The sequence below is a fragment of the Phragmites australis genome, chromosome 17 (assembly GCF_958298935.1).
Source record: "Phragmites australis chromosome 17, lpPhrAust1.1, whole genome shotgun sequence".
Taxonomy (NCBI): Eukaryota; Viridiplantae; Streptophyta; class Magnoliopsida; order Poales; family Poaceae; genus Phragmites; species Phragmites australis.
In genome coordinates, this window is record NC_084937.1 from 3,208,639 (window position 1) to 3,221,003 (window position 12,365).

Here is a 12,365-nt window from a genome sequence, read left to right on the forward strand (position 1 = left end):
TGTGTTGCAAAATTAAATAAATTGTCACTAGAATATATTACGCACATTGCTATTAAATTATGTTCCTTATGATATACGGTGGGATAACTTCGTTAAAGAGTAAGCATCGTGGTAGTCTAATACCATTGCTTTTGTGCATTTATGGATAATGTGATTACAATATTGTAAACAAACAAGTTCCAACCAATGCCGTTTTGAGGGGGAGCATATGTGCTGCACTGAGATGTGTTAACCCTAATTTTCCAAAGGTAATAAATTAATTATTATTACTATTATGAATTTATCTTGAAGGTTTTACCACTTAATAGATCAATAGTAGGGATCATCAAGATTGATAATTATTCATAAAGAATAGAAGGATAGCACATTAAATGATAAAGAAGAACAAGTGTAATACCCTTCTTCCCTTAATGAGTTTTACAACACGTTTTTTCATGTAAGGTTTTAGCCAGGCAATATGTGCCATAATTCTTCTCTCATTCTTTTTTCCTCTAGTTTATGGAGGGAGATTTTGATAAGGCATGCGCATGCCACGTTGTTCACCCAAAGGAGAGTGTTATGAAATCTAGCAATTCAGACGACTATGCCACAGGTGGTAGCGCGCATAAAGCTCCCTCGTGTTACCTACCAAAACAGGATACTAGAACGAAGAGGGGACAGTATTGTAATAAAGAGGGTTTCTTTCCACATCTTGTGCCTACATCTTTCGTCTATTTTGCGCTTATGTTTGCTCTTTGTCCAACGCGGTGACCATTGTTCTTCGTCAGCAACCATGTTGCCTAAGAGAAATCACTAGTTTCAAACAGGCACACCAACCGTGTTGCGCCTACCAAGGTAGTAACATGCATTGGCACAAATGTGCAAGTAACAGAGGACACACTTCCAGGGATTCTCTATTCGATTAAACATTTTCCCAATCTAGGGGTAAGAATTTCCGGTCACAGCATCAACTAAAATTTCCGAGTGAAGAAATCCACATCTGATTATAAATTAAAGCCATTCTCTCTTTTTCTTTTCTAAATTGATAATAAGATCTATTGTTCCACAACAGTACGCCGACTTTGCTTGCACTCCCAACTGCTGGGCAGCAGCGCACCACCAAAGGGCATACATTTACACTGGTGTACAACATAAATTAAGCTATGTTATAACTTGGCCATATATATTAAATATGTAGCCACCAACAAGACCTGCCCCAAACCGGAAGGGTGAATGCTATTCTGATGCTATGGAAACTTCCATTTAGGTTTCCACTTATTTAGAAAATGTCCCGGTGGAAGTGCCCTGGAATCGAGTTGCCTTGCTGAGCTTGCCTGAGGTGCATCGACAACGCATAGTTATTCACCTGCAAAACAGTATAAAAGATAGAGAGACGTAAGCCGCTGCCCGCAAACATCACCGATTTCCTAGGACCAAATAGACATGAATGTTAACTGTTGTACCTCAAGGCTTCTAACTTGTTCCTGGTACTGAAGAACCAACTGCTTCAGTTGCTGAAGTTCCTGGTTTCTCTCATCATGCTCCTTTTGGCGCTCATGCTGTATTGAAACAGCTTTCTTCAGAATAGTGTTTTCCCTAATGACAGCTTCAAACTGTTCCTTATAAACTGAATTTTCCTGTTTCAAGGCAAGAAAATCTCAGCGAGAATTCAAAGTTGGAAAAAAATACTTCAGTACCTTTAACAATAAACAATAACCAGTATAATGCGGTTCATTTGGTTATATAAAGCTTAAAGAACTATAATTGATCATGTGAACCAGCAATACACAACCCTGGTATCGAATATGGTTATAAACCTGGTCAGGCTGGTCCAATTTAAAAAAACAGGTTAGTCAGGTTTGAATCCTTTTTGAAATAAAGTTTTGACTGTGCACTTGGATTTCTGTCCATCTTATTTTTTATATACACTATTCAATGTGCTTAACTCAACTGTATACATCAAAAAATTACCTAAGTGAACACAGCAGTTGTTTGCTTGCACAATGTCACAAAAACGACAACAGCTTCCTTTCAAGGAATTACTCATAAAAAATAACAATGAGAAACCAGGAGATGATATCTAACCAAAAGAATGTGAAAAATAAAGAAACCATTGGTATGGAAGAGTACATTTTTGAAAGAGGAAAGTATGTGTTAGTATAAACCATGTGTGAGTCCAGTCTGTCAGTAGTTAGTCAAGTCTGTCAGTTAGAGGTCTAGCTAAGTTTCAGTTAGCAGTTAGTTAGGTAGTTTAGCAGCGCATGCACCATGATGTTGGTCATGCCTGAGTTTTAGGCGGCCACTAAGGCCATGATTAGGTTTGCTTATCAGCTATAAATAGTAATGTATAAACAGAAACCGCTGAAGCTTCAGCAGCACAAAATCACCTGTGTCCAGTGTGTGTTCGTGTGCGTTCTCAACTCACCTCTCGCAAGAGTTAAGCCAACATTTCGTATCAGAGCCAGGGTTAGTCGATGGTGTCAACTCTGACGAATGGAGGTTCGAGGAGTCCCCGGCCGCGCAACCGTCGCCGTTCCCCATCACCACCACCAGGCCAAGGGTGGCACCGAGACGTCGAAGGCCGCAAGATCGTCAAGCAGCAGGCGATCAAGGAGGTCAGTGGGTCAGCAACCTATCCGACATTGATGTGCACCTAACTATGGTGACTGGAGCCTGATGATGAAGGTGATGTTGCAAGCCCACGGACTCTAGGATGTGGTTGATCGCAGCGGCGTGGAGCTCCAAGAAGACCGCATTGCGCTGGAGGCAATCCTCTACATTGTGCAATCGGAGATGATGGTCGCGCTCGCAGTCAAGCCTAGCGCCAAGGACACGTGGGACACGATCTGGTCGATGCGCATCGATGGCGATCGAGTCTGAAAGGCCAAAGCACAGCAGCTGCAGAAGGATTTTGAGTCACTCGCATTTCGCGACGAGGATACGATCGACCGCTTCGCGTTGTGCCTCTCCAGCCTCGTCACCACCCTCGGCATTGTCAGAGAAACGATTGAAGAACAAAAGGTAGTAGAGAAGTTTCTGCGTGTTGTCCCTAAGCAATTCTCGCAAATAGCTCTCTCAGTCGAGACTCTTCTCAATCTCTTGACATTATCGATCAAGAAAGTGACTGGGAGATTAAAGGCGGCAGAGGATCATCTCGTGTGGCAAGCTCCTCCTCACCGAGGAGCAATGGCTCGCGCGCTACAAGAAGCGACAGAACAGCGAAGGCGCGAGCAAGCTGAACAAGGGCAACGGTTGCGGACGTCGCCACTCACGTGTGTCGCGGAAGGAGGTAGCAGCTCAGAGTAGAAGGAGGGCACCCGCGACAACAACCGTGACGAGTGTCACAATGGCAAGCGTCATGACCACTGGGCCAAGGAGCAGGTAAACCTTGCCCACGGCAAGGATGACAACGAGCCAACGCTCCTCATAGCGTAACTCTACACACTCGCCGATGAGCCAGAGGCTCCACCAACCGGTATCTATCTTGGCCATCAAGTGGGTGCAAGCAGGTGCAGAGGTGGAGTCCAATCACCGGTTGCACGTTCTGTAAACGAATCATGGCGGGGAGCTCACGTCTGCGGCATTCACGGACCACTGCACCAACCATGGCGTGAAGCGACACTTCTCCGCGCCCTACTCCCCGCAACAAAATGTAGTAGTCGAGCAACGCAATCAAACAATTGTGGCCACCCTACGTGCGGTGCTCAAGCAAAGGGGGCTACCAGGCCAAGTTTTGGGGCGAAGCAGTGAGCATTGTTGTGTTCCTGCTCAACCATGCGCCAACCAAAAGCCTTGACGACAAGACTATCTTTGTGCCCTGGCACAGCCACAACCCAGCTATGCATTTCTTGTGTACATTTGGTTGTGGCGTATGTGAAGGATGTGCAGCCGCATCAGCAGAAGCTCGAGGACAGCAACCCTCCCCCCCCCCCCCCTCCATTGTATTCTTCGGGTACGAAGGAGCCAAAGTGTACCGCATGTTCGATCCAAGTTCCAGGTGGGTTTGTGACACACGATGTTGTCTTCGACGAGGCAAGGTGGAATTGGGCGACAGAGATCGACACCAACTCTTCTCCATCCAGTGAGTTTGCCATCGAGTACATGGTAAGCCAAGTCTCGGTGCCACGAACTCCCGCACCCACTATTGCAGGGGGTGAATCGATAACATTGACTCAGGGCTCAACCCCGGCGGCGACCGCCCCCTCACCACGGACACCTAGTCTCTCTGCTACATCGGTCGACAAACCAGAATTCGTGACACCACCACTGAACGACTCTGCCAGGCTCGATGCTCACCACGGCAACAACCCTGTGCGCTATCGCAACATCAACAATGTGCTCAGTGACGAAGCAGCTCTAGGGTTTGCAACGCGCGTGCTGGATGACGGTGAGCTACACTTGGCAAATTTGGGGGAGCCAAACTCCTTTGCCGAGGCAGAACGCTACCAGGCGTGGCGAGCGGCCATGTGCGAAGAAAAGAAGGCAGTGGAGGAAAACGGCACCTGGGAGCTTGTTGATCTGTCGCGCGAACATCAACCAATTGGACTTAAATGGGTTTTCAAATTGAAGAAAGATGATTCTTGCGCTGTGGTCAAACACAAAGCCCGCCTGGTTGCAAAGGGCTAGGTGCAGCAAGCAGGGGTAGACTTCAACGAGGTCTTCGCGCCCGTTGCTCAATTGGAGTCCATCCCCTACTACTGGCACTCGCCGCCCAGGAGGGGTGGTCTGTCCATCACATGGACGTAAAGTTTGCTTTCCTCAGCGGCATCATTAAGGAGGGCTATGTCGTGCAAACGCCAGGATTCGCCTTCACTGGAGAAGGGGGGAAGGTGTTGCAACTGAAGAAGGCCCTCTGCGGACTACAATAGGCGTCGTGCACGTGGAATGCTCGGCTCGACAGCACGCTGAAGGGATTCGGGTTCAAGCAGAGCGCCCATGAGCACGCTGTATATGGACGGGGCCATGGTGGTGCGCGCCTGCTTGTCGGTGTCTACATCAACGACTTGGTCATCACCGGATCGGAGAAGGGTGAGATCGACCGTTTCAAAGGTGAGATGGAGGCTCAATTTAACATGAGCGACCTCGGCCTACTCTCTTTCTACCTTGGCATTGAGGTTCAACAAAGCAGCGGAGGCATCACCGTGAGCCAAGCTAACTACGCCATGCCGATCCTCGAGATGGCCAAGATGGGGGAGTGCAATCCCTCGCACACTCCGATGGAGCAGCAACTCAAGCTCAGCCACAACAGCACGACACCGGAGGTCGACGCCACGGAGTATCGGTGGCTTGTCGGCAGCCTCCAGTACCTCGTTCACACGCGGCTAGACCTTGCTCACAAACCCAACCGAAAAGTGCATGGTTGTGAGCCACTTCATGGAGCGACCGACAACGGAGCACATGGCGACCGTGAAGCGCATCCTCCGCTACATCACCTACACAAACCACTTAGGCTACCACTACTCATGGGGTGGATTTTTACTCCTCACGCCCAGGATTGGCAAAGATTGACCTCTGTAGAAAAACTGATTCATTCGGATCGATATGAGGACTCAACTCCGTTGCATTGCCAGAATCCATGTTCCATATTTGAAGCGGGTTGACCTCTATGCTTCTCTCATGGTAGAATCTTCTTCCTGCTGAACCCCCTTTCTCCTCGGTCCACAGAGAAAAAATGTAGGACTGGTGCCGACAGTTCATCACGGAAGAAAGAACTCTGGCTACAGCGACAACAATCTCGCCAGTGACATCGACACGCAAGAGTACAACCGAGGTCATGTTCTTCCTTGGGCGAAGTTTTGTCAACTGGTAATCCCTCAAGCAACGAGTGGTTGCTTTGTCTTCCTGCGAAGCAGAGTACGTCGCCGCTGCCATGACGGTGAGTCAAGGCATTTAGCTGGCTGGACTCCTCAGCGATTTCAAAGGGAAGCAAGCTGACGTCGTCGAGCTGAAGGTGGACAACATGTCCTCCCTAGCACTTAGCAAGAATCCGGTTTTCCATGAGTGGAGAAGCACATTGACGTGCACTACCACTTCATCCGCGAGTGCATGGAGAACGAGAGCATCAGTGCTGATTTCATTGGTACCAAGGACCAGCTTGCGGACATTCTAACAAAGGCATTAGGGTGAGTAAGATTCTAGGAGCTTAGAGCAAGGATTGGAATGGTCCAAGCCAAATCCAAGTAGCCACACAAGGTTTAGGGGGAGAAATGTTAGTATAAACCATGTGCGAGTCCAGTTTGTCAGTAGTTAGTTAAGTCTGTCAGTTAGAGGTCTAGATAAATTTCAATTAGTAGTTAGTCAGTTAGGTAGTTAGCAGCGCATGCACCCTGATGTTGGTCATGCCTGAGTTTTAGGCGGCCACTAAGGCCATGATTAGGTTTCCTTATCAGCTATAAATAGGTGATGCATAAATAGAAAACGCTGCAGCTTCAGGAGCACAAAATCACCTGTGTCCAGGGTGTGCTCGTGTGCATTCTCAACTCACCTCTCGCAGGAGTTAAACCAACAGTATGCAGAAACTACAATTAGCTTATATCAGTATATATGTGAAGTACATTTCAGAATGCCAGCACTGCTCATAATACTTGGACAGAGATGTACTGACCCTGTGGCAACGTGGTCTTGTAGAAAGCTTTATTAACTTCCCCCCTGTCTTCTTCATTTACCAAACCATTCAAATCATGTGCTTAATTCTTAAAGGAGACAAACTAGCCAGTGACTAGAATGCATTTAAGTTTTAGAATCTCCAGCCAATAATTACAGTTCACTTTGATCACCAATTCACCAGTAAAAAGCTACCAGCAGGGATAGGTACATCATCATTGACAAAGATTGATTGAGAACAAAGAGGGGGGGGGGGGATGGAGGGGGATGAAAGGGCAGCACAACATGAATAACCACATGAAAGTCAGATAGGTATAAGGAAAGTTCTCCAGTGCTTTAGGAGGGGGAGTCTACCTTCTGGAAACTTTGAAGTGTTTCTGCACCAATACGAGAGGTCACGGACCTCTCAAAAACCTCCAGCACTCTGGAGGCACGAGCCTTTGCATCACCTGTGTCAGAAGCGTTCATCATCTCATTCACAAGAATCTCAACCCACTGAGTGCTACTTGAACGAAGGCTCTCTGCAGAAGGAACACTTTCTACAGGTGCAGCAACCTCATTGTCATCCAAATCACCTGTAGCATAAATCAATTTATCAACCCAACTCTAAGTATCATTATTCACAAAACGATAGCCCTCAAATCAAAAATCAAAACAAGAATCAAATGGACATGCAATTCTATGGGGCAAAAGGAACTGTAGAAACTATGTTTTATCTTCATACATGATATAGTACTGGAATTAGAGTTGTTGCTGTCATTCAACCATTAAAGCAGATAAAAATGTAAATACATATATATAGGAAAATTTTGGAAATGGAATCAAGAGTTTATCTAAACTCCAACAGATATTCATACATAGTGCAGGATTTCAAACATTTCAGAGTTGTTAGTGATTCAGTCAACTGACTCGCTAGACAAGTAGACAATTTAGGTGGGTAACTAAATAACCAACTCATTAGTTGTGATGAACTGTAGTAGATGGCCCTGGACCCAAGCACCACAGCCTCACCGGAAGGCAGCAGCCACACCACAAGGGCAGGGATAGGTGAAGGGTCTGGGAAGATAGATTGATATTCTTGCTTCCCAAATCAAAGACTGCTGGCTGCTCTTTATAGAGCTAGGCACAGCTCCTAACAAACCTTCACTAGTTTATCTCTAATCGATATCTATCTCTAACTGCTTATCTTATCTAAACAACCCAACTAACTAATAGATATAAGGATGTTTATCAGCACGTGCTACAGGGCACGCGGGTACTGTTCCTGCCAACTTCGTTGGACCTGCACATGACAACTCCATCCCTCCTCCGATACAGCTCGTCCTCGAGCTGTGATGGGGGCCACGGTTGAAGCTCACAGAAGCCCCACGTTGACGACAGGGGATGACTCTAGTGCCCCGCTTCCTTCAACGGTGCCTTGGCTGCCACCACTGGTGGGAGGACAATGCCTGTGTCTCATGGAAGAGGAGCAGCACCCCCCCCCCTCTCCTGAGGAAGGCACGGTGCCCCTGCTCCTAGTGTCACGCCTCACGCCATCATAGCTTCTACAGCCTCCACCCAAAACCAGGAGAAGTGCCGTCCTTGATGCTTGAATGAGAGGCAGCACAGCTGCTGCCCATGCTGTGCTATGCAGCATCTTAGCTCCTCCTTTTCCTCCCTCCTTCCGACACAACTCGTCCTGGAGCTGTGGTGGTGGCCATGGTGGCAGCCCTTGGTAGCCCCATGTTGACAAGTACCAGTTGTGCGGCAGGCTATGTAGCAACACCATGGACAATTGAGGTGATACTAGCAGCACCGTGGCAGCCCCCAACGGAATAGTCGCAGCCCTTGGCAACCCATCTGCAAACATGTTGCTGCTGCCACCTTTTGGTTCACCAAAGCAGGGCGTTCCACAGCTAAGGTAGCCGATGTGGACACATGTGACACCACAACCTCAAGCCCAAGAAGCATCATGACGGCATTAGGTACTGCTGCGACCGGCTTGGGCACTATGGCCGCGTTCGGAGTTGGCACAGCAGATGGTGTTGTCAGTGGTGGCGCTGGTAGTGAAGTTGCAGCCAGTTGCTGCCTCTCCATCTCCTCCCACATCTCCTCAAGGATGGCCAGGATCTTGGAGCAGCCGGCCTGCATGTTGGCGCAGCAGGTCTTTATGCCGTCGATGGCCGCCTCCCATGATGTTGATAGATGATCGCCTTGTGACAAGGGCTAGGCGATGAGTTGCTACGTCGTGGCTGCCCCCGGTGGTGTTGCCCGTGTGGATAGTGATGGCGGAACCAACAATGGTGCAGCAAAGTCGGCAGCAGAGGCTATGGAATCGAAACCAAGGCAATCTGATACCAGATGTGATGAACCGTAGTAGATGGCCCTGGACCCAAGCAGTGCGGCCTCGCCGGAAGGCAGCAACTGCACCACAAGGGCAGGGATAGGAGAAGGGACTGAGAAGTTAGATTGGTATTCTTCTTGCTTCCCAAATCAAAGACTGTTGGCTGCTCTTTATAGAGCTAGGCACAGCTCCTAACAAACCTCCACTAATTTATCTCTAATCGATATCTATCTCTAACTGCTTCTCTTATCTAAACAACCCAACTAACTAATAGATATAAGGATGCTTATCAGCACGTGCTACAGGGCACGTGGGTACTGTTCATGCCAACCTGCACATGACATTAGTATGTACGGAAGAATTATGTAACTAAAATGGACACTCTCAATATCCAAAAGCATTGCGAGTGTAAAGCATATACCCTGATCCTAGGATACATCGCATGGCTACAGAATTGCATAACCATACAGGCATACAGTTATGTCATTACAGCTAAACAACATAAATTGAAAGACTTAGTTTTCAGTGTCAAATGCAGAGCAGTGTTTTCAGGTCGAATGCGGAGCAGTGCTTTCAAGTCGGCCGACTAATTGCGATTAGTCGTCGATTAGTTCACTGATCGGTCATTGGCCACCGACTTGGTGCATCGACTCAACTGGACAGCCTAGTCGCCAGGTCATCCAACTAATCACAATTAGTCTGCCGATTCTAGGCGCGGACGACTAGCCTGGATGTAACTTGGGCTTGGGAATTTCAGCCAAGTAAGATTTGAGCCCAGTAGAATCAGCCTGTATATATATTGCAGCTCATGTTGCTCTCTAACCTAGCCCCCAATTTCCTTCCGCTACCTGTACCTGACCATGAGTAGGAGAGGAAAATTTTCTCCCGCCCAGTGGTCGGATCACCGCCGCTCTTGTCTCCGACATCTTGTTACTGACTCACTGGCCCACTGCCTCCCTAACAACAAGTCTATGCTGTTGTTGGTCCTAGACTCTGCTGCTGCCGCCAGTCCAAGTCTCCAAATGAGCCAATCTTCCTCCTCCTCCTGATCCCTAAATCATGATAATAATTTTGTGTTCTCTCTATTCCATGCTTTGCAAGATGTTAATGCCTTCAATATATGGGTTAATTAGATATGTAGTCAGGTATATGTGGTAGTGTAGGCACTAGGCCAACTAGGGCTAGCTGGCCAACTTGGTCGACTAGCCAACTGACTAGTCGTGGTTAGTTATCGTCTAGTCGTGACTAGTCAGTGCCCAGGCGACTCGACTTTCCGACTTGAAAACCTTGATGCGGAGGAATGAAACCTGTAACGTAAAATCTACCAAGCCAAAAGTAGTCATCATTCATGAAAAGAACTGTTAGTTGATTACACAAGACATCAAAGATCAAATTCAGTATCCAAAAATTACCTTCAGCAGGCACATGACCCTCAGTAGACATTCCAATGGGAGATTGGTACACATGAGCCACATCGTATTCAGCGGATTGTACGTGTAGATTAAGCAAGCACTTTATTGCTGAATCCAAATTGTTTCCACACTTTTCCAGAGCATTCTCAATAAACTGAAATAACAAAAGCTTGCATGAGGCCTCAAGTTGTGAATAAGCTTACCTACCAAATAAACATGTGCTAAAATTCAGTAGAGAAATAGGCAATTCTGCATCCGTGACAAAATGCTTTGACATGGTTATACTTCTTTTTAACAAGACAACGTATTTATGGTTAAAGGAATCCATTCATTAAACAGAAACAAGCTTCACAAACTATTAAGACATCAAGTGACAAGACAAGCATGGGCATCGCGCAGAAATGGCCAATAAAAGACCATCATGATGCTTTCGGTAGGAAATCAGGAGCCATGTTCATCTAACCCAAACCAGGTTTTCGGTTTCACGTTGTTATAACCGCCAGGTACTTGCATGCATAAACTAATTAAGAAATCAAAAGACTAGAAGGACAGCTGACCGACAGTTACTGCATGTCAGCTCATGCAAATTAATGGAGATCAATAATAGTTAATCTAAGGAAATGCATCATACTATGCCGACCAACCAATTGAAAAGCAGCCTACTATAAAACACAAAATTCCATCTCAGTGCCTAGGGAGAAGGCATAAACCGCATCAACCCAACAAACAGAAAGACATAGCATTACCAGTTTACCACATCCACCTGAAACCAACAACAGCTGCACCACACCCTACATCTAAGATATGCCGCACAAACTTAACTGAAACAAACCCCAAATAAATCCAAAGTATATAAAAACACTCATGCAGCAAAAAGGAACAAACCTTATAATTCTACCATTTCAAAAACATCACTAACAGTAACATAACGACACAAGCCCCAGCAGAACCCCCCAATTGAAAACCAAAAGAGGAAGCACGGATACCGCATTCCCTTCATAAAAACGCAACACATATCCACGTTCTTTTCATCACGGAACTAACACATACCACCATAGTTAAAGAGGCCGCACGATCACTCCAAACGTAGATCCCAACCGAAGCTAGCATCCTACAACTCCATCCGATCTTATCACAGACCTTAGAACCCATGGCTGTCACGCTCCATAAGCGCAGGTTGAGCACTCAGCAGAAGCCTCAACAGCAACGAGCAGCGAGTGGGGATGATTGGGTTGCTCCTCGCGCAGCCGCGGCGGCGAGAACTACTAGTTACTGGAGGCGAAAAATAAATGAAATCTCACCACTGGGAGCGCATCCGCTTCCAGCAGAGAAGCGTAACAGACATACATGGCATGGAGATGGAAGAGATGGTGTCACCTCGAGGCTCGTGGAAGGGAACCTATCACGGATCGCGGCGACGAGGCCGGGGTCGGCGCCTCCGGCGCGGAAGCGGGCGCGCTTGGAGGGCGGAGGGGTGGCGGCGTGGGGGAGCTGCTGCTCCTCGAAGAAGGAGGAGGCCCGTTTCCCGCACACCGCCGCGGACATCCCGCCCGACACCGCCGCTCCGAGGTGGACGCGCGCTAGGGTTAGGGTTTCGTGGAAGGGATGGGATGGGATGGGATGTGGGATAGATGGGTGGGGAGGAAGAAATGGGATGTTAAGGTTACTGTTGCTTCCGATGGCATCAAAACCCCACGAAAGGGCTTCCTCGGCTCTTTCTTCCTTTCTTTTTTCTGATTGCCTACTGAGAATATCTTCACGGTTTTTCTTCACAAGTTTTGTTCATTTTGTGAAGGTATTTTCTTTCCTTTTAACGATCTAACATATTTTTCATGGTTTTCTTTATAAAAGGATTATTTCTCTTATTCTCTTCACTTCAGAATTCTTTTATTTTTCTTCATAAATCACTTCCAATGGAAATTATTAAAAATAAAGAATATAAGATCAGAGAAGCGAATTAGGAAGGAAACAAAATAAAGAGAATATAGTTGGCGATGGTTTGATGATAAACAAACGTTCCACTAATTGTAAAAAACAAAATATATTTC

The 12,365-nt window shown here is 47.0% G+C and overlaps 1 protein-coding gene across 1 annotated transcript; it reads right to left on the reverse strand.

Annotated features, from left to right (window-relative positions):
• Positions 1–956: 956 nt before the first annotated feature.
• On the reverse strand, positions 957–11,989 carry LOC133896836 (uncharacterized). The gene is made up of 5 exons (XM_062337486.1): positions 11,695–11,989; positions 10,318–10,471; positions 6,937–7,157; positions 1,443–1,616; positions 957–1,345 (listed from the first exon to the last, which is right to left on the reverse strand). Exons 1-5 carry the CDS (start codon positions 11,860–11,862, stop codon positions 1,259–1,261), a joined length of 804 nt encoding a protein of 267 aa, XP_062193470.1. The 5' UTR covers positions 11,863–11,989; the 3' UTR covers positions 957–1,258.
• Positions 11,990–12,365: the final 376 nt, after the last annotated feature.